At 40.4% G+C, this 22,681-nt stretch overlaps 1 protein-coding gene across 8 annotated transcripts in view; it reads right to left on the minus strand.

Moving 5' to 3' along the window:
* The window catches only part of LOC127450517 (microtubule-associated protein tau-like), a 61,009-nt gene that overhangs the window by 3,941 nt on the left and 34,387 nt on the right, over positions 1-22,681 (minus strand). For 4 of the 8 annotated variants that reach the window (XM_051714726.1, XM_051714719.1, XM_051714721.1 and 1 more), the window contains 8 exons: positions 21,585-21,617; positions 19,265-20,497; positions 16,193-16,227; positions 15,341-15,404; positions 14,761-14,811; positions 14,157-14,389; positions 4,132-4,213; positions 3,683-3,789 (listed from right to left, as the gene is read on the minus strand). In XM_051714726.1, coding sequence (XP_051570686.1) covers positions 3,683-3,789; positions 4,132-4,213; positions 14,157-14,389; positions 14,761-14,811; positions 15,341-15,404; positions 16,193-16,227; positions 19,265-20,497; positions 21,585-21,617 — 1,838 coding nt within the window. Of the gene's footprint in view, positions 1-80; positions 220-3,682; positions 3,790-4,131; positions 4,214-14,156; positions 14,390-14,760; positions 14,812-15,340; positions 15,405-16,192; positions 16,228-19,264; positions 20,498-21,584; positions 21,618-22,681 lie in introns of all 8 variants that reach the window. The other 4 variants (XM_051714727.1, XM_051714723.1, XM_051714725.1 and 1 more) reach the window with 3 other exon arrangements.

Raw genomic sequence — 22,681 nt, forward strand, 5'->3', positions numbered from 1 at the left:
AAAAATATGCCTATATACTGTAAGTAATGGAGAGATAATTTAAATTGACACATGATTCACAATTCCAGTTATATACTTACTCTGGCCCTCTGACTTAACCAGACTGATCCCTTCAGAGGAGGGAAGCTCAAAGGGCATGTCGCCATCATTTGATTGAACAGCATCCCCATTAGAGGAAGCTTTAGCGGCCTGTGGCTCTGCTTCCTTCCCCTTCTCCCTCTACAGCATGGAGGCCAGATAATTCACAGCAGGTTATGGGTAAACAAAACAAAATGGGTTGGGGTCAATGCAAGTTTTGAAAAGGGGGAGGATATGAAAGGAGAAATAATATAATAGACATGAGAAAAACGAAATCGTCTAAACACTCATGTCAGAGAGACTATTGGGAGAAGGGATGAGCCAGGCTTCAGACACATGAAAATAGATGAGGATCTGTACTTCTCATCTGTCTCAAAGTAAGAGTTCTGCTCTATAATTGATTTCCTTCAGATTCATAGTGTTGTCCATCAACAAAAAACTGTTCCTTGATCAGCAGACTAAAGTACATTCATGTGCTCTGTTTTCCATAACTTTTATTATTTAGTGTAACTGCGATTAAATCCAGGGCTCCGGACTGAAAAATTGACAAGTGAGCCCCTTAAAGTTTTACTCCCAAAGTTTTCCCTTACCGTCAATTCAACCTTTCAATTGGATTTTACTAAATGACACTTCTTCGGAACAAATATGAATGTTGAATATTGACATTTATAACAACTGTGATTCTGACTGATTTGAAAATCGTTTGATTAAAAAAAATGCAGCTCATGATGTAATTACATCGTACCTGAGGTCATTGCCAAAAGGGGCAAATTTGGTTCTACATAAACACTCTTGATATTGCCAGTCTGTATTTAAAGTGTCTTTAAAGGTGATCTAGGAACTAGTTTGACGATTTCATATAACTTATATATTGTTAATAGTTCTTAGATCAGCAATCCTACTTGATTCCTAAATGTGAATGCATAAAATCAAAGCACTCAGCCAGCAGTTTTAGAATAAGACTTATGTTTGATAAAAAAAGAGACACATGAGCAAAACATTGCTGCAGGTATGATGAAAAAGAACAAGGAACTAAGTACAAGGGAGCACTAGAGGGTGAAGTGATCCTAAAAATGTCCTCAGAAGAGAGAGAAGAGGAAGGCGAGCAAGGCACCAAACTGCTTTCGCCCATCAAATCCTGTGGTGTATGTATTTCATTTATTGTTTATACAATTGTGCTCAAAAGTTTGCATACCCTGACAGAAATTGTGAAATTTTGGCATTGATTTTGAAAATATGACTGATCATGCAAAAAAACTGTCTTTTATTTAAGGATAGTGATCATATGAAGCCATTTATTATCAAATAGTTGTTTGGCTCCTTTTAAATCATAATGGTAACAGAAATCACCCAAATGGCCCTTATCAAAAGTTTACATACCCTCAAATGTTTGGCCTTGTTACAGACACACAAGGTGACACACACAGGTTTAAATGGCAATTAAAGGTTAATTTCCCACACCTGTGGCTTTTTAAATTGCAATTAGTGCCTGTGTATAAATAGTCAATGAGATTGTTAGCTCTCACATGGATGCACTGAGCAGGCTAGATACTGAGCCATGGGGAGCAGAAAAGAACTGTCAAAAGACCTGTGTAACAAGGTAATGGAACTTTATAAAGATGGAAAAGGATATAAAAAGATTTCCAAGCCTTGAAAATGCCAGTCAGTACTGTTCAATCACTTAATAAAAAGTGGAAATTTTGGGGATCTCTTGATACCAAGCCAAGGTCAGGTAGACCAAGAAAGGTTTCAGCCACAACTGCCAGAAGAATTGTTCGGGATACAAAGAAAAACCCTGCTCTTGAAAAAGACGGTGTGGTTGTTTCAAGGAGCACAATACGACGATACTTAAACAAAAATGAGCTACATGGTCGAGTTGCCAGAAAGAAGCCAGTGCCACAAAAAAGCCTGGTTACAATATGACCGACAACACCTTGACACGCCTCACAGCTTCTGGCACACTGTAATTTGGAGTGACGAGACCAAAATAGAGCTTTATGGTCACAACCATAAGCGCTATGTTGGAGAGTGGTCAACAAGTATTGTGCTCCTTGAAACAACCACACCGTCTTTTTCCAGAGCAGCCTGTATTTCTCCTGAGGTTACCTGTGGGTTTTTCTTTGTATCCCGAACAATTCTTCTGGCAGTTGTGGCTGAAATCTTTCTTGGTCTACCTGACCTTGGCTTGGTATCATGAGATCCCCGAATTTTACACTTATTAATAAGTGATTGAACAGTACTGACTGGCATTTTCAAGGCTTTGGATATCTTTTTATATCCTTTTCCATCTTTATAGAGTTCCATTACCTTGTTAAGCAGGTCTTTTGTCAGTTCTTTTCTGCTCCCCATGGCTCAGTATCTAGCCTGCTCAGTGCATCCACGTGAGAGCTAACAAACTCATTGAATGTTTATACACAGACACTAATTGCAATTTAAAAAGCCACAGGTGTGGGAAATTAACCTTTAATTGCCATTTAAACCTGTGTGTGTCACCTTTTGTGTCTGTAACAAGGCCAAACATTCAAGGGAATGTAAACTTTTGATCAGGGCCATTTCTGTTACCATTATGATTTAAAAAGGAGCCAAACAACTATCTGATAATAAATGGCTTCATATGATCACTATCCTTAAATAAAAGACAGTTTTTTTGCATGATCAGTCATATTTTCAAAATCAATGTAAAAATTTCACAATTTCTGCCAGGGTATGCAAACTTTTGAGCACAACTGTATTGTATAAGATCTTCCTGACAGATTAGTGATTCCTGTGTGTTATATTCAATCCATTCAATGCAAGTGAATAGTGGACAGAACTTTGAAGGTCCAAAAAGCACATAAAGGTGGCATAAAAGTAATCCATATGACTCCAGTGGTTAAATCCATGTCTTCAGAAGCGATATGATAGGTGTGGGTCAGAAACAGATCAATATTTAAGTCCTTTTTTTGTACTATAATATTCAGATTCTTCATGCATATTGCCACCAACTGGGCAGAGAGGACAATTTATAGTAAAACAAAGTACTTAGCTATTGATCTGTTTTTTTAACCACACTTATCACATAGCTTCTGAAGACATGGATTAAACCACTGGAGTCTTATGGATTACTTTTATGCTGCCTTAATGTACTTTTTGGACCTTCAAAGTTCTGGCCACCATTCACTTGATTTGTACGGACCTACAGAGCTGAGATATTCTTCTAAAAATCTTCCTTTGTGTTCTGCTGAAGAAAGAAAGTCATACACATCTGGGATGCATGAGGGTGAGTAAAGGATGAGAGAATTTTCATTTTTGGGTGAACTATCCCTTTAATGGGCTTTGGGATAATAAATAATGAACTCTGCATAACAGAACTATAGATTATGGTGCTTTACCAACCTGTGTCCAGTCTAAAAGGCAACTTAAAATAAGTTGGCAAAATTCTGTGCAAAAGCAGGACGTTGACGTCTGCCAAGCAGGAGGAGGCATGCTGATCAAAGCAAGATCTTAATTACCAGTTAACAGGAAAGGAAACTTTTAGTGCAGATAAAATAATACATAGTTGTCTTAAATTTAAAATGCATCAACATATTTTGTTGATTTTTACATTCTTATCATTAAAAGTTACCCTTTTTTGGCCACCTCCAGGAACATGTCCAATGTTGCCAAGAGATCCAACTTTTGACTGGGCTTTGAATTCCAACTTCTCAGATTTGATTTCCACATTTCCGCCTCCTAAAATACAAATAATAATAATGCACAACTCTGTTAATTGTGCTTAAACCAAACCTTCTATCCCCTGTTATAAGTGGACACAGGGTGATATTATCTAATCCTGGGGTTGTCAAAAATTTGTCAAAGAGTCCGTTCTCAGTTAACCCAGACACCACTTAATATAAAAATGCATAAATTGTCAGCTGATTTCTCTGTACAGGAGGTGATTCTTCCAAACCATTAAGGTAAATAAGGTGTAAAAATTTAAATCTAAGATGCCGGTTGTCATATTTGCAGTAGCATGCCTTTTTTTATACAGTGCTTGTGAAACTACCTGATTTGACCTGCTGACACATGTCTCACCTGGTTTGTGACGAATGTTGGCCTTGGAGTCGCACTTTGATTGGACGTTGCTTAGGTCAATCTTTTTGTGCACGATCTGAACCTAAAGAATTAGGAAAAGAAAGCTTAACATCACCCAGAACATGATGAGCACTTCACTTTTGAAAAAAAGGCTGATGATCTTGAGTAGGAAAACTGATTAATTACAACATTAGAGGTTATGAGGCAGAGGCAGTGTTGGGTAAGTTACTCTAAAAAAGTAATTAATTACCAACTACTAATTACATCTTCTACAGTGTAATTAGATTACTGTACTAATTACTCTGTCTGAAAAGTAACTGCATTACTTATTATTACTAATTACTTTCTAAAACCCATATCAACCTCGACCAGATGAAAAATACAAGGACAGACATGAAAATGTTCTTTTAATATTTTTCAAATAAATCATATAAAATTAATAAATTACTCATGAACTGGCCAAAAAATTTAAGGGGGCAGCGTTAAATTAGAAAACATATATTTTAACATTAGACATTACATTTCGATTTTAAATTCACTATTGTTTTCTATAGAATTGCTCTATAGTCTATATAGTATTTAACACAATTATATCAGAAGTAACTGTAATTAAATTACTTAAAAATTAAGAGTAAGTCATTACTTAATAATGCATTACACCCAACACTGAACAGAGGAAACAAATTTGCACTGACGTACCATCATACAGAGAGCAATAAAAATGTAAAATATGGAAACTTTATGTACAGAGCCAAGAAAGTTTGAAAGTCTTAAAGGGTTTTACTAAGATTCAACTTTGTGTGTCAAATAATCACAAAAGCTCAAATTAAACAAGATTCATGTAAGGCATAGAAATATTTCTCTCTTTCCCAGCTGCTGATTCATTTCATCGTTCAATGATATATGCATGTCTTCTAGTAAAAAGACCAAGAGAACAAGAGGTAGAGGTAGAAATATGAGGGATTTCAGTACAGTGCTCACTTTGAAAGCACTGTAATAATGCACATGCTCAGTTTCAAGCGGTCAACAAGCTAAACCTTATTCCTTGAAGTTTATTCTGGATATCTTCAGATGAATCATGCTGAAACACAGCAGTGGTGTAGTCGGGGCCATACACACGTATACGCTGTATGCTTACTTTTTCCCAGGGCTGTTTGCATATAACGAATTCTAAGGATACAAATTTGCGTATACCCTCCATATACCCACTTGTTTTGCTGCTTCAGAAGTCCATAATCTACTGTCGTAGTTTCCCTTTAACTGTATTCGATGATGTTTTGTGAAACTTGCGATTCTTTGTTATAATTGGTGCATTATCACTTGAATTTACCATTCTCCACCCCTGACAACCGCTGTCACCGCTGAGAGAAAGAGTCACCCTCACGCTGAAGCAGTATCAGGTAAAATTTATAAGCAAAATATATGTTGCCAAACATTCCTTAAAATAAGGAAACATCCCATAAGTAAGGGAAAAGATGAAATCCATACGCGATGCCGTTTGTCCCATATTTTAGCGTCACACACCCAAACTGCTGAGAATGTTTCACAAATCGAGAGAAATGGACCTGAAACACACACACCTTTCGTTTGAGTTGTGTGATATATCGGCTGGTGCTTCAAATGAACACTTGACCGAAGATTTTCTAATCGATACTAATTCAAAGAGAAATAAACTATTTTCGTGTGCAGCCATTTCTCTCCATTTCCTTCTTTATCCTGGTCGTTTTATTAAAGCGTTTTTCATTTCAAGTTTAGGGGACGTTCACACTAAATGCATTTTTGCGTCTGTCCATGCTGTTTTTCAATGTAAAGGAGCACAGGAGCTTGTAAATAAGGGTCATTCCTACAATTCGGTGACATTTAATTCCCCAGTACAAGTGTGTGTGGTATTTATATTGTTTAATTTCACCCAATTACAATTTTGATAGGCTTGTTAAAAAGAATAAAGACTTTTTATACTGTTACACACATTTATGGGCTTAAAAGTTACATTTTAAATAATTGAAATAATTTTCAACTATTTCCTCATGTCCCCAAAACTGCACCTCAAACATCTCACCAAATTGTAGAGATGCACTACTTATTATATGTACAGAGTTGCAGTTCCGTCACTCCTAGAACACTGTAGTTAAAGCCATCAAAGGCAGTTAATAATTGTAATGGTGTGTTTTTGGAAGTCACCTCTTGCAGATGTGATCAAAACAGAGCACAAGTCAACAAGGACTCTTGATGTCAGTTAGAGATTTTAAGAAAAGTCATATGCTGTGCTATTTGAGTTAAAGTGCAAGTCCTCGTTGATTCCCACAGAGATTAATTTGTTGTAGAAGAGTACAATTCTACTGTGTAAAATGTAGTCAACAACGTCTACAACTAGCAAGTATTATTATTGAGATTGTATTTTGTAAAATTAAAACAATGAAGTTATAATTTAGTTTTGTGAACTTTGAAAGTCATCGCTGATTTTTAAATCCAATAGGATCCAACAGAAGAAGCAGCTTTTGTGGATCTTCAGACAAACTCAACAGGTAAGTTTAGCAATTTCAGTTCATGATCTGCACATTAAATAATATTTTGTCTAAAATGTAGTAACTTTATTCACATTGCAGGAATAAATTTCACACTAAGCTCAAACCTTTTTTGCAGCTGAGTGGGTGTTTGGAAGACGATCCTTGACTTGTGTTGATGGAGAGCTACAGTACTTACCTGCTTTGAATATTAGTATATGTGATAAGTTTCATATGGAGTCAAAATAGGGATTAAAGTATTTTGAATCTGAAAAAATTAAAATAAATATACGTATAAATATGCTCTTATGGAAAGAAATTGGTACTTTTATTCACCAAAGTGGCATTCAACTGATCACAATGTATAGTCAGGACATTAATAACGTGAAAAATTAATATTACAATTTGAAAAACAAAAAAAAAACGTACACTACTTCAAAGAGTTCTCATCAAAAAAAATCCTCCACATGCAGCAATGACAGCTTTGCAGATCCTTGGCATTCTAGCTGTCAGTTTGTCCAGATACTCAGGTGACATTTCACCCCATGCTTCCTGTAGCACTTGCCATAGATGTGGCTGTCTTGTCAGGTGTTTCTCACACACCTTACAGTCTAGCTGATCCCACAAAAGCTCAATGGGGTTAAGATCCATAACACTCTTTTCCAATTATCTGTTGTCAAATGTCTGTGTTTTTTTGTCCTCTCTAACCTTTTCTTTTTTTTTTCTCTCTGTTTCAAAAGTGGCTTTTTCTTTGCAGTGCTTCCCATAAGGCCTGCACCCCTGAGTCTTCTCTTTACTGTTGTACATGAAACTGGTGTTGAGCGGGTAGAATTCAATGAAGCTGTCAGCTGAGGACATGTGAGGCGTCTATTTCTCAAACTAGAGACTCTGATGTACTTATCCTCTTGTTTAGTCGTAAATCTGGGCCTTCCACATCTCTTTCTGTCCTTGTTAGAGCCAGTTGTCCTTTGTCTTTGAAGACTGTAGTGTACACCTTTGTATGAAATCTTCAGTTTTTTGGCAATTTCAAGCATTGTATAGTCTTCATTCCTCAAAACAACGATTGACTGACGAGTTTCTAGAGAAAGCTGTTTCTTTTTTGCCATTATTGACCTAATATTGACCTTAAGACATGCCAGTCTATTGCATACTATGGCAACTCAAAAAACAAACACAAATACAATGTTAAGCTTAATTAACAAACCAAATAGCTTTCAACTGTGTTTGATATAATGGCATGTGATTTTCTAGTACCAAATTAGCAATTTAGCATAATTACTTAAGGATAAGTTGTTGGAGTGATGGCTGCTGGAAATGGGGCCTGTCTAGATTTTATAAAAAATGACTTTTTCAAATAGTGATGGTGCTGTTTTTTACATCAGTAATGTCCTGACTATACTTATGATCAATCGAATGCCACTTTGCTGAATTAAAGTACCAATTTCCTTCCGAAACAGCAAAATCTGTACATTATTCCAAACTTTTGGCCGCCAATGTGTGTGTGTGTATATACACTATATTGCCAAAGTATTCGCTCATCTGCCTTTAGACGCATATGAACTTAAGTGACATCCCATTCTTAATCCATAGTGTTTAATATGACGTCGGCCCACCCTTTGCAGCTATAACAGCTTCTGGGAAGGCTTTCTACAAGGTTTAGGAGTGTGTTTATGGGAATTTTTGACCATTCTTCCAGAAGCGCATGTGTGAGGTCAGACACTGATGTTGGACGAGAAGGCCTGGCTCGCAGTCTTCGCTCTAATTCATCCCAAAGGTGCTCTATCGGGTTGAGGTCAGGACTCTGTGCAGGCCAGTCAAGTTCTTCCACACCAAATTCGCTCATCCATGTCTTTATGGACCTTGCTTTGTGCACTGGTGCGCAGTCATGTTGGAACAGGAAGGGGCCATCCCCAAACTGTTCCCACAAAGTTGGGAGCATGGAATTGTCCAAAATCTCTTGGTATGCTGAAGCATTCAGAGTTCCTTTCACTGGAACTAAGGGGCCAAGCCCAGCTCCTGAAAAACAACCCCACACCATAATTCCCCCTCCACCAAACTTCACAGTTGGCACAATGCAGTCAGACAAGTACCGTTCTCCTGGCAACTGCCAAACCCAGACTCGTCCATCAGATTGCCAGATGGAGAAGCGTGATTCGTCACTCCAGAGAATGTGTCTCCACTGCTCTAGAGTCCAGTGGCGGAGTGCTTTACACCACTGCATCCGACGCTTTGCATTGCACTTGGTGATGTATGGCTTGGATGCAGCTGCTCAGCCATGGAAACCCATTCCATGAAGCTCTCTACGCACTGTTCTTGAGCTAATCTGAAGGCCACATGAACTTTGGAGGTCTGTAGTGATTGATTCTGCAGAAAGTTGGCGACCTCTGCGCACTATGTGCCTCAGCATCCGCTGACCCCGCTCTGTCATTTTACGTGGCCTACCACTTCGTGGCTGAGTTGCTGTCATCACTTTGTTATAATACCACTGACAGTTGACTGTGGAATATTTAGTAGCGAGGAAATTTCACGTCTGGACTTGTTGCACAGGTGGCATCCTATCACAGTACCACGCTGGAATTCACTGAGCTCCTGAGAGTGGCCCATTCTTTCACAAATGTTTGTAGAAGCAGTCTGCATGCCTAGGTGCTTCATTTTATACACCTGTGGCCATGGAAGTGATTGGAACACCTGAATTCAATTATTTGGATGGGTGAGCGAATACTTTTGGCAATATAGTGTATATATATATATATATATATATATATATATATATATATATATATATATATATATATATATATATATATATATATATATATATATATACACACAGTTGAAGTCAGAAGTTTACATACACTTAGGTTTTAAAACTCATTTTTTAACCACTCCACAGATTTAATATTAGCAAACTATAGTTTTGGCAAGTCATTTAGGACATCTACTTTGTGCATTACATGAGTAATTTTTCCAACAATTGTTTACAGACAGATTGTTTCACTTTTAATTGACTACATCACAATTCCAGTGGGTCAGAAGTTTACATACACTAAGTCAACTGTGCCTTTAAGCAGCTTGGAAAATTCCAGAAAATGATGTCAAGCCTTTAGACAGTTAGCCAATTAGTTTCTGATAGGAGGTGTACTGAACTGGAGGTGTACCTGTAGATGTATTTTAAGTCATACCTTCAAACTCAGTGCCTCTTTGCTTGACATCGTGGGAAAATCAAAAGAAATTAACCAAGACCTCATTAACCATAAAATAATTGTGGACCTCCACAAGTCTGCTTCATCCTTGGGAGCAATTTCCAAATGCCTGAAGGTACCACGTTCATATGTACAAACAATAGTATGCAAATATAAACACCATGGGACCACGCAGCCATCATACCTCTCAGGAATGAGACTGTGGAAGGGGACCTGGATGTGTGTCTGTCAGTGGGGAGATAGGAAGCGGTAAGAGCCATCACCTGGTGATTATTGACTCTAAACACCTGTGTCTCATTTCAGTGACAGCGGAGACAGGCTTTAAAAAGCCGGCGGAACGCCAGACTGGGAGAGAGTCCGAGATGCACATACACACACTGAAGCTGTACTCTGAAAAGCTGTTTTGATTAATTATTGAGTTTATGCTGACTGTTATCATTGAAGCTGTGTGTGTGTAAACTGAAATACTTGCTGGAGAACATATTTTGAGTTAAAGCCCTGAGAATAAAAGATCATTCACGTGGACTGCAACACCAGCTCCCGCTTCCTTCTTGACTCCAGACGCATTCTGTCTCCTAGAGATGAACGTAGTTTGGTGTGAAAAGTGCAAATAAATCCGAGAACAACAGCAAAGGACCTTGTGAAGATGCTGGAGGAAACAGGTAGACAAGTATCTATATCCACAGTATAATGTGTCCTATATCGACATAACCTGAAAGGCTGCTCAGCCACGAGGATGCCACTGCTCCAAAACCGCCATAAAAAAGCCAGACTACAGTTTGCAAGTGCACATGGGGACAAAGATCTTACTTATTGGAGAAATGTCCTCTGGTCTAAAAATTGAACTGTTTGGCCATAATGACCATTGTTATGTTTGGAGGAATAAGGGTGAGGCTTGCAAGCCGAAAAACGCCATCCCAACCGTCAAGCATGGGGGTGGCAGCATCATGTTGTGGGGGTGCTTTGCTGTAGGAGGGATTGGTGCACTTCACAAAATAGATGGCATCATGAGGAAGGAAAATTATGTGGATATACTGAAGCAACATCTCAAGACATCAGCCAGGATGTTAAAACTCAGTCGCAAATGAGTATTTTCCATCAGAAAACACTGGTAATGTACGATAATAAATTTGATTGTCCTCAATCCCTTTCTAAAAAAAATAAGCCCGAGACACCTCTGGACTTTGATAAAAGGCCAATGAAAATTGGCGAGTGGTATTTGCATGCCACTCCCTTGGACATACGGGTATAAAAGGAGCTAGTATGCAACCACTCATTCAGATTTTATGCTGAGGAGCCGATATAAGGTCCAGCCATTTCAGCGGGTAGTTCAGCGTTGTGGCAGGAGGGACACAATGTCTCGTTCCCTCCATCAGGGAACGGAGGTTACACAAGTAACCATGATGTTCCCTATCTGTCACTCACTCGACGTTGTGTCTATGTAGTGACACTAGGGGTCCCTATACGAAACGCCACAATTGGCTGAACTGTGTTACGTGAACTGTGGTGGGCAGACTACTGTGTGCCTCGTAGCCAGCACACCAGGTCGACACGTAACCTCCCCCAACATAGTTATGAGTGAGTAACGGCCCTTTGGGGACAAGTCGACTATCCAAAGGATAGAGACAGACTTAACCCAGTCATGGCCTCTTTTCCCCTTCTCTTTTTTCCACTCCCTAAAAAAGAAGGGGGAATAGCCGACTGGGCCGCCAGGTGAAGTCGGTGGGTGTCCCTCCCAAGGGGAAGACACCGCGGAGACCACACCTCTCCCAAAGAGAGGGGGGGATATTTCATGGTCTTTCCGACCATGTGGAGGGTCTTCAAGGTAGATCCTACCCAATGGGGGAGGAGTTACTACAAACATGGAGACTGGGGCAGAGGGGCTCTGCCCAAGGAAGACGCAGTTTTCCAACAGGGAAACGAATTAGCGGAAGATATATAATCGCATGGGGTTAGCCTTACAGGGAACTGCCACATGCGGAGCACCTACCCCAGAACAGGACTCTTAGTTAGCACGTGTACTGGGCCGGCAGTGAGTCTCTCCGAAAACTCGATTGCCACAGGGCTCGGAGGAAGTCAACCAGGGAACAAAGCTTGTGAACACTACTGGGAATTAATGGCGCACGTTTTCAGCTCAAAAGGGGGTGGAAGGTGCTATGTGCAAGTGATACACCCGGCCGGCTATCCTGGGCTTATCCGCTTGTATTGCGTGCCACTACCTGGGACGAAACTGGTTCCACCCGGTTTCGGAACCTTGCAAATGTGTTGGTTGTTGCCCAGCCTGCTGCTCTGCAAATGTCTGTTAGAGAGGCACCCCTGGCCAGGGCCCAGGAAGCCACTACACCCCTGGTAGAATGGGCTCGTAGCCCTACCGGGGGTGGCATGTTCTGGGCGAGATATGCCATAGTTATGGCATCAATGAGCCAGTGGGCGATCCTCTGCTTGGTGACAGCACTTCCTTTCCACTGTGCAACAAAGCAGACAAAGAGCTGCTCAGTGATCCTAAAGCTCTGCGTGCGATCCAAATAGTAAAGTGCGCACTGGACACAGCAACAACAGGGCTGGGTCTGCCTCCTCCTGGGGCAGCGCTTGCAGGTTCACCACCTGGTCCCTAAAAGGGGTGGTGGGAACCTTGGGCACATAGCCCGGTCGGGGTCTCAGGATCACGTGAGAGTAACCTGGACCGAACTCCAGGCACGTTTCGCTGACAGAGAACGCTTGCAGGTCTCCTACCCTCTTGATGGAAGTGAGCGCAGTCAGGAGGGCAGTCTTCATGGAGCCCACTTGGAGAGTGAGGTCGGTTGCAGAGCACAGTTCCTGCATCAGATCTGGGGTGGAACTACCCTTGTGCAGTTCTTTCAATGCCTTGGCTTGGTGGACCTGCAGGAGAGCCATGGCGTGCAGGACAGAGGCGGCTTGTCCAGCAGCGCTGTTGGCTTTAGCCGTCAGGGACGACGTGAGCCTACAGGGCTTGGAAGGGGGCTTAGGGTGTTCGCGCCAGGTGGTGGTGCTCTGCGGGCATAGGTGCACCGTGGGCGCCTTATCTGCCAAGGGAATCACCATATAGCCCCTGGCTGCCCCGCCATCGAGGGTAGTGAGAGCTTTTCTTACAAAAGCAAGTCGCAACTGCAACGTTGCCATGGTCATGTTCTCGCAATGAGAACATGAACCATCCACAAACACTGCCTCCGTGTGGGTCACGCCCAGACACGAAAGACAGCGATCATGACCATCCGAAGTTGAGAGATAACGACCACAACCAGGAATAACACACAATCGGAAAGGCATCTTTAAAAAGACGCGTCTTTAAAAAGACGTTCCGTGTGTGCCGCTCTTTTAGAGAAATATACTCTTTTAGAGGAAAAGGCTCTTTCAGAAAATATACTCTCTTTGTTTTCTGCCGAAGCACCCAGGGGCGTTCTCTGCAGTGCACCAGTGCAGAGGAGGGAGAAGCCGCTGAAATGCGCCATCAGATCCAGCAGAGGTGAATGAACAGTAGAATTTCAGCTCAATGAGCATGACCGTTCGGCTCCGAAGAGAAAATCTGAATGAGTGGTTGCATACCAGCTCCTTTTATACACATATGTCCAGAGGAGTGGCATGCAAATACCACTCGCCAATTTTCAGTGGCCTTTTATCAAAGACCAGAGGTGTCTCGGGCTCCCAAGAGTGACCCCTAGTGTCACTACATTGACACAACGTCGAGTGAGTGACAGATAGGGAACCAGGTTATAAAAGGAGCTCCAATCACAGCTGTATTAATCTACACTTCTGACTACGCTAGACTTCTGAGCAAGGAGTTTTAACCCTACCAGTTACTCACATTACCACCTCCGGTAACATGCTTGATATTGTCCTTGGATCCACATCTAGACTGAACATTAGACAAGTTGATCTTCTTATTAACAATAGACACCTGGAAAAGGAAAGTCAAGAAAGTGTAAATGTGGTGCCTTGGGATGTGGTGCTGATCCCATGTTCTGCAAAGGGGTTTGGTGTATTGTTAGGACAACCAGAGTCTGGCTGCAGTTCAGTTTTGTTCAGTTGAGTTTTAAATGGCTGAGGCTGAAGAATCATAATTTGTGCCAAAAATTATAGTGCTAGTATCTTCAAGAGCCTAATATCCTTTAAAAATCTCCACTCAAGTGCCTATGAGAAAAGGCCTTACATTCTCTCTCGCACCTGCCCAGATGCCTTAAAGTAAACATTCCCAACTGGGTCTTTCAACTGCAATTTTAATGTCTGAATGTGTTTTCAGACATCATATGTTTGTTTTTGCCAGTTTTAAAACATTTTATCAATCATGCATCATCGTTACCTTCCCGCCTCCAGGCTGATATTTGAGGTTCTCAGTGGAGCCGATCTTGGACTTGACGCTCTTCAGGTCAGGCATGGGTGCAACGGGGGCAATGGGGGTGCGGGATCTCAGTGAGCCAGGTGATTTGGGTGGGGTGCGCACCACCGCTACTTTCTTCACCTGTTGTCCAGGTGTGGAGGACCGACTGGCTGGGCTGCTGCATCCACTACGGTCTGGAGTTTTAGGTGAGTCAGCTTAGAAAGAAAAATAATAGAATAGCATGTTAATTTTTTTAATTAATTAATTTTAAAATTGATCAATAAATTTAAAAATAATTGACTCATTTTAAAATAATTTAAAATTGGTTAATTTTCAAAATATATTTTTTTGTTTCTTTACTCTCATTTTTAAATGAATCTTTATGATACCCATAATTTTTTAATGATCCTAAAGTAAAGGTTCTTGCTTATCTTACTTTTGCATGTTAATAAGTAGAAGCTTTCATGGAGTTTTCTGCTGCAAAGTTTTTATTTTTAATTTTTTCAGCGAAGTAGATTTTTGATATTGGAAACGGCAATCTTTTACAGTAAAATTATTGGCTCCCACACAAAAGAGGTATTTTTACCTCTTTCAATGGACCCTGGTCCTGCCTTTCGCTGCTCCATCCGTGAAGCAGCTGAATTTCACAAATCAAATCAAAGTGGTACAATATCAGACACTTTTAGGGGACTATAAAGAGAGAAGCATGCCCTTGGGGTTTTACAACCCATTTCTAGCAGGCAGATGTTGTGAACTTCAGTGACTAATAAGTGGTACTCAATGGAAGGGTGGGAAGGCTTTTGCAGTTGGGCATTTTGGGTATCCAAATGCACTAAACTATAGAAACTTCCAAGTTTTATGACCTCAATGTGGAGATGAATGTTGCACTGTCATTTGAATAAAGATACATTTAATACTGGAGTGTGCGATAAAAATAATAAATTAGCTGTAAATTGTGAGGACCACATTTCCTACAGGTACTTGGTTCAATCTTGGTCCACACCAATGATACTTTATTTCATTTGTAAACTTGATTGGAAAGAAAATGAACTGTTAAATGACTAATATTGATTTATTGAATAAATATTACTAAATATGACTAAATATTAACTTGCCATTTCAACAGATTTACATTACTATAGGGCCAGCTAACAAAAAACACTTACCTGGGATTTTGGCACCTACTCCTTGGGGTTTGGCACCTGCTGTCTTCGTCTTGGCATCTCCAGCCTAAATTTGGACAACCAAAGTAAGAATCAGCTGATAGTAAATGCATTGTTTATGTGGAAGGCTCTTTTTGAAGGTCTGACTCAAAATATTATCAATTGAGATGCAAGTTCACTTGATATCTTTTTTGTAACCCTGGTAATAAGAGTGCTGATGTTGTGTAGTGTCTCAGTTGCTTTACATCTCATGGGGGCCTCATATTTGGGCTATGACCAACCCAACTGAAATTGATTACTATTGTCACTTATTTAACAAAGACCACTGACCAGCTTTTATGTTAAGGTCTAAAGGCCAGTGGTTAGGGATGGGCAATACTTACCATGGCCCTGAACTCCCTGGATCCTGCACTGGTAGGCCTTTTAATAGAATTTATAGAGCCTGGACTGCTAAAATGACATGGTGGAGTTGAGGAGGCAGAGGGCTTTTGCTGGGGATGCTTGAGACTGTGGACCCTCTTTGAGGGGCAGAAGTGGGTCTAGCTTTAACATTTGTGGTTGTGGTGGGTATCTTATGTGTTTTAAAAAATGTAAAACATTGAAAAATCAGTAACTAAGAAATTAAAGATATGCAACAAAAATGAAATATGGTATAAACAAATAAAACATCAAAATTAAACTGTAAACAATTTTTTTTCCAACTCTTGCATTATTAAAATTAAAGAAATGTATGCGTAAACACAACTTAATACAAGAATTACTCCTCCTCAGTTGTTAACAATTTTGAACTCATTTGACTAGTCCCATTGGTGTTGCTTCCACTAACCATAATATCACCTGTGATAATGGCTGTACCTTTTTTTCAGGAGTTGCCCCTGCTCCAGTTTTGGCTGTAAGAAAGAAAGAGCAAGAACGCAACAGTAAGTGTGAGCTCTGTAGTCTTACGTTTAGTCGCTTGAAATCAAGAAGATGCCAATCTTGAATTAAAAGAGGGAAAGTTATTGATGTTGATGTGTTTGCACATCAGTGCTCAATGTGATATATCAACTGTGATGTTTAGTGTCCTGTTCCCAGAAGCAGTGATTCCAGCATTTCAGTTTTGTATGTTTGTTTATGATATACATTCAGAAACAAAAATGTATGGGTATAACAGGAATTAGTGTAAGGACCTTGATTTAGTATGATTTGTGCAATCCCTTGTTTAATTGCAGCAGTTAAAATGACAGAAAAAAAAGAACGTTTTGATCTAGTAGCTTAAAGCTGAGTTTGTAAACAGTCATTATTTTTGCAAAACCATTTAGTACCACTAGTGGCACAGAACACACTGCAGCTAAAGGCAATTAGCTAAAACCATAAACAGAGAATATAGCTTACTAGATATCTGAAGCACAAATGGCTGACTTGAAGCCAGATTACTATATATAATATATCCTTTGTGTCCAATCTAAACAAAGCGACAGGGGACATTCATTTTCAATGAGAGCTGGCGACTACCGGCGACACGAGCGACAGCGGATGTTATGGGCGTGTCAAGAGACACAACAAAGTTGAGAAAAGTTAAACTTTTTGCAAATGCAGACATCGGCCAGCGACAACCAATAGGGGTGAAGATGGTGAAACGTCATCCGTCTCCTGTGAGATATTGGAGTCAAGTGCAGGCAAGGTATAGAAGAAATGAATGCTGTCATCAATTTCGTTGTTCTATATAATTTGTCGTAACCACATACATGGATATACAGTAATAAAAAAATTATGCGTGGAAAACCATGTCAGAAATAGTCGGCTTGATTGATAAATTGACAGATTGTTCATCTTGTTCATGATATGATGCACTGAGCACTAACACAGTTTATATAAAAACACTTTCAGAGGCAGAATGTTCATTTTTAGACGCAAAATAAATTATTCCTTGTCAAATAAAAATTATATCTTAGTTTTACCAGCAATGTACTCTAATGCTATGGCAAGTTGTGCAGTACACCAATAACATTAGAGCGACAGCAGTATCCCCCACTAGCAACACACAATACAGAGACTAGCCACATCCAGCAACAAAGTCGCTGACAATGTGAACAGGGCTTAAGGACTAGGGTATACTACGTTTTTCCATAGCCGTAATGTTTCAGCCTAAGGCTGGGCGATATGGCTCAAAAATCATATCTCTGTATTTTTAGGCTGAATGGCAATACACGATACATATTTTGGTAATTTCTACAAAGTGGGCAAATGTTCAGTTGTAAGTCAAAGCCACAAGTGAGATGTTAAATGAAGCTTGCAACGTTCTTTGTTTTGAGGCAGAAGACTTTTCGGGCTGCGAAGTCTTCGCGGCCGGGGTTGCAGCAGCAGCACGAAGTTTAACACACTCTTCGTACTGCAGTTAATATTTGCCCCCTAAAAAAAAATCCTACAATGCACTGTAAAAACCAGGGAGCATCGTTGCTCACTTGGAGCAAATGGATAAGTGAAAATAATATTTGCTTTGATCTCCCATTCACCGCTGTCGAAGTTTACACTGCAAACGTTTACTTTCACGTTCCAAAACCTGGAGTGTGAAAAAGGTCTAGTATAACACTTTACATTTGAATATCTTCAACGAAAATGAATGATAATGTCATTAATACAGCGATGGTGCTAATAACAGCTGCGCTTCATGCGCAAGCTCGTTAACCTGTCGCGGGTGATTGAGTCATAAGTGTCCCAATGTTCAGTGGATCAGTACCCTTACCAGTGCCCGAATTCATGTTCACGATATACTGATTCATGACATAGGGAGCTAGGGAGCTGATTGAGACACAGGGTGAGTTTTGTTCAGCAGTGTGGACCGGCGCTGTGTCTCCCCCATGTTGCAGGAGAACTTGAGTGCAAGTGGGGCCAGGTTTGCGTGCAGAGGGAGAGTGGGGGTGGGGTTGCGCGGCGAGCGTGAGAGAAGAGAGATGCAAACACTGGCACGGCTTTACGGAAGAAACGATTATGTAACGCAACATTAAACTATATCAATATAAACGGTATTGTCTCATCCTATATCTCTTGAAAATATATAGATATATCTTAAAAAGTCAATATACCGCCCAGTCCCATTTCAGCCTTTCAAAGTATTCTCATTTGACTGACCCCGTACGGATGCATTTGACGCATGTACACTACGATTGCCTAGTGATACCTTTTAGTACAGTCAACTCAAGGGGCATGTTCAGACAACGTGCTCAGACACAATCTGTCCACTTGTCTAGAAAAACTGGATTGAACACAGACAGTTCGCACGTACTTCATCTGTAAGATTGAATTGATCTGTTAATTGATTTGTGTGCACTCTGCATGTGTGTGCATTGTAAACTGGTTTTATCTGATCTTTTTGTAGGAGACGTCTGAACAGCTGTGGGAGACATTTAGTGGATGCTCTATCCCGAATCCAGCAGCAAATACTGACCTTCTCTTTTCAGTATTTGTTATAGTCAACCTCATCTTCATGGGCCTTTGGGTCCCCTTGGTTGTTTATGTTTATTATGTTTATTAAAATGGACGTCTGGTAAAGGGGTGGACCAACAAATGTAACATATGGTGAGTAATGCATTCAACATACATGCATAGGTGACATGCAATACAGAGGGGCAGGTGAAAATTGTGCCATCAAAAGCAGTCAATCAATGCACAGAGTAAGTCACAGACACAAGCAAAACACTGACCACACACAGAGAGGGAAGAGGAAAGACAGGGCACAAAGGATCAAGAGAAAGAGAGATTTTGTTGCTACAAGCAGCCCGTTTCTTCAATCGAACACATTCTTATTGTAGTGTGCGTTTTTCCGAAAGAAATCTGCATAATTCTACTGCTCTACTTTAAAAAAGAAAAAGGGAGGATTAACAAAAGAAAATCTGTGATAGAGGAGGAAATTGTGTGGGGGGCTGAAGAACAGAACGGAAAACAGACCTTTGGATGGGGCACCGGGGAGGTTTGCTTTTCTGGCCGGAGCAGCATCTTTAGAGGGAGTTTTCTGAAGTTTTGTAGCAGATTTGGGGGAATAGGTGGCAGCAACTGTAGCAACAGGTTTCTGTGTTTTGGCAGGAGCTTCTTTGACAAGAGCTCCTTTACTTGGAGCTTTTGTGGGCATCACTTGGGCTCTAGGTTTAACAGCATCCTTAGCTATGGCAGCAACTGGTTCTGGTTTGGCAACACTGGACTGGACGTTTTGCACTACATTCTCTGCATTAATAAGAACATCATCGCTTGTCTCCAAGTACTTCTCTGGCTTCTCCATCTTGACTTCCTTTACTTCTTTAGGTTCTCCAGGCTCCTCTGATTTGGCTTCTGCCTCAGGCACCATCTTGGGTGTTTCTTCTACTTTGGAAAATGCCGGAATGCTGGTCTCATCTGCTTCCCTCTCTTTTACTGGTACCTTGGATTCCTCTTCTTCCTCCCTAGCATCAGTCTGGAAGTCCATGAGGGATGACTCCTCTTGGGTTGGGTCGGCAGCAATGCTGGGAGAGAGGGGTGAGCCTGGATCTGCCCTGCAGGTGTCAGGGCTCCTGCTTTCTGGTGGTGTTTTGTCAGAGTTGCACTCCCAGCCCGCAGGGACACCCTGCTGACAAGGATCCTGAGGTTCTGTGTAGTCAAAGGACAGGCCACGTTTTTTAGCTTCCTCTGGTGTCATGGGAAGATGAGTAGGGGTTTCATATTGGCCATCAATGCTATTGTCTATCTGGGATGTCGAGTCTAGGGCAAGAGAACTTTGTACCAAGGAAACTACTGTTTCTTCCTCTTTTACGTCACCAAGTTCTCTGTCCTCTTTTTCATCTTCTTCCTCTTCCCCATGTTCTTCCATGTTGATGGGGCTCCTGGGAGCCTCTTCTACATCAGGAGAGTGAGAAAATTTGCTCTCAGACTTCTCCATTTTATTCTCTTTCTCATCCTCAGATCCACTGGGACTGTGATGGTCAGACATCTTATCTGATGGACTCCTCTTTGCCTGGCTCTCAAAGCTTATGATCCCTGAAGCCAACCCATCGGAAAGGGTTGTTGGCAGTCCATGCGGGGACATGGGTGACTGGTGTGGGCTGACAGACCTCTCCCTTTCTCCATTCTCCCTCTCTCCCTTGCCATCCAATGATGCCGCACTGCTCCGGCCACTTTCTGGTGGACAGGGACTTCCTGGTGTTAACTCTTCTGATGATTTGGAAGGCAGAATGATAGGAACAGCCACAGACAATACTTCAGAATTAGCAACACTCAACCACCCTCTCTCCACAATCAACATCAGAAGCAGAGACAGAAAGGAATCAAGGAACTAAAAGGAACTAAAAACAGACCCACATAAGGAACCAAGGAACAATTAAGACATGGTCTTCTTTTTGTGACAAAATGTTAAACAAGTCAACAGAACAAAAATCTGTTTGCAGAACATGAGTTAAAAGGCACTTTTACAGTAAGCCATGTATGCTCATCTAAATTAACAAGCAATACAATACAACATGGATTGTACTGAAACGTGTAAATTCAAAGGCAAAATGAGGGGTCGATACAGTAGGGTCGAGGAGTCTTGAGATCAGTTCTTATAAAAGTGCCCTTTCACTCATTATATCACAAGTTACAATCAAAACAATCAAAAAACAAAACCAAAGATAGAAACAATACTAATATCAACTTGTCAAATCAAACCATAATATCCACAATGACCCAACAGACCCACAACATCTCTGTGAGCTTCACTGTGTAAAGCATTGATGACTTGTAATAAAATGGCAGGCAAAGCAATGAATTGGTGCCTTGTCAATTTGCTAGTGTCATGTAATACACAGAAGGTACCTTTTTGGATCTGGGCAGTATAGCAAATATTTTGCATAGTGCTGTGAATGCATTTAAAGCACTTTCAATGCATTCAATTCTTGCTACAGTTGACATTTTTCAGATTTCTCAGGTTCAGTTATGTGTTCAACAGAGCCAATAAAAGCATACTTTATTAAAAAGAATATAGAAGGGGGGTTCTCTATTAGAACACATCCTGTCTTTTAATGACCATCTTTGGGTACTCCAGTTAATTAATATTAAAAATGCACAACATGCATTCTTTGGTTCCCATTGAGGTCTCTTTTTTTTTTTTTTTTTTTTTTTTGCATGTATGCATAAGCACTAATGAAAGAACTGCAAATGAAAACTTGTGCTCGGTAACTAGCACAATGTATGTGCTCTTTTGATAAATATCTTCTAAATTTTAACAATGCAGGTGAATAAGGGGGTGGTGAGCCCACCATACCTTTTCCAGCTTCTTCTGTCCCTCTTGCAGCTGCTGGTCAAACACGTTATGTGGTCACATGGAAACAAGGCAAAAGAACAGAGGGGATACGGAGAACATTAACCGCAGCATTCAGTAGGTTAATTGGTCTCATTACTAGATTGACTGCAAGTATATTGCTTGGATGAATGTATAGCAAATATTTGTATTGGTGTATCTCACGAAGACCACTTTGTTTTTCAAATATGTGCTTAATTGTCCTGAAAACAATGTCACAATGCAAAAATCCTAGGGTCCTAATAGTAGAATCCCCTTTCTTTATGCAAAATATGTTTGTTATTGTCTTTGGGATTTGAGCTGAATTGTGACCTGGCCATTTCTTGACAGGTTTGTGAGATTTCCCCATATTGAACTCAATCATATCGGCCTTCTAAACATGCTGAATGTAACTCCAATAAAGGTGGCTGTCAGACTAGCTTCTGGTTAGTGAACCTATAAATCGCAGGAAGAAGAGCACAATATTTTCATTAAGTAAATCCTTTCCCCATATAATTAATGTAAAGTGAGCCTATCATACCTCATTTCTAGGGAGAGTCTACATTATTTATGACTGGATAGGCAGAACTTTCAGACATTTCATCTCAAGACTATCTGGCAGTTCATTACAAGTGAGGAACTTCCATGTAAAATGAAATTAGCAACCATTAGAGTTGTGGACCCCTTTCTGCTCTTCTGCAAACATCAGCAACATGTTCTCTAACATGAAATATTCAGCTGACGGCTAATGGTAGTCTAATCCATTTATGTCGCTCCAACTTCATAGAAAAACAGCATGCAACATACATAATACGATCTTGATGTCTTTGCCTTGACTAGACCTCTGACAAGATAAGTGGGTTCATAGACTTGAGAGTTAAATGATAAATGACACTTGTCTTGATGTTTGTTCACTCAGACCTTGAACTTTTGTAAGTTATTCATGTCCTATTTATTGACAGAAGAAAGCCATATTCTTTACCTTGAGTCCAGGGGGTCATACCTATCAGGACATGAGATAATTATTGTCTGTTTGAGTCCATATGAAGTGATTTGAACATTAATATGATTGTTACTTTATG

Source organism: Myxocyprinus asiaticus, chromosome 13 (genome assembly GCF_019703515.2).
Source record: "Myxocyprinus asiaticus isolate MX2 ecotype Aquarium Trade chromosome 13, UBuf_Myxa_2, whole genome shotgun sequence".
NCBI classification, from domain to species: Eukaryota; Metazoa; Chordata; class Actinopteri; order Cypriniformes; family Catostomidae; genus Myxocyprinus; species Myxocyprinus asiaticus.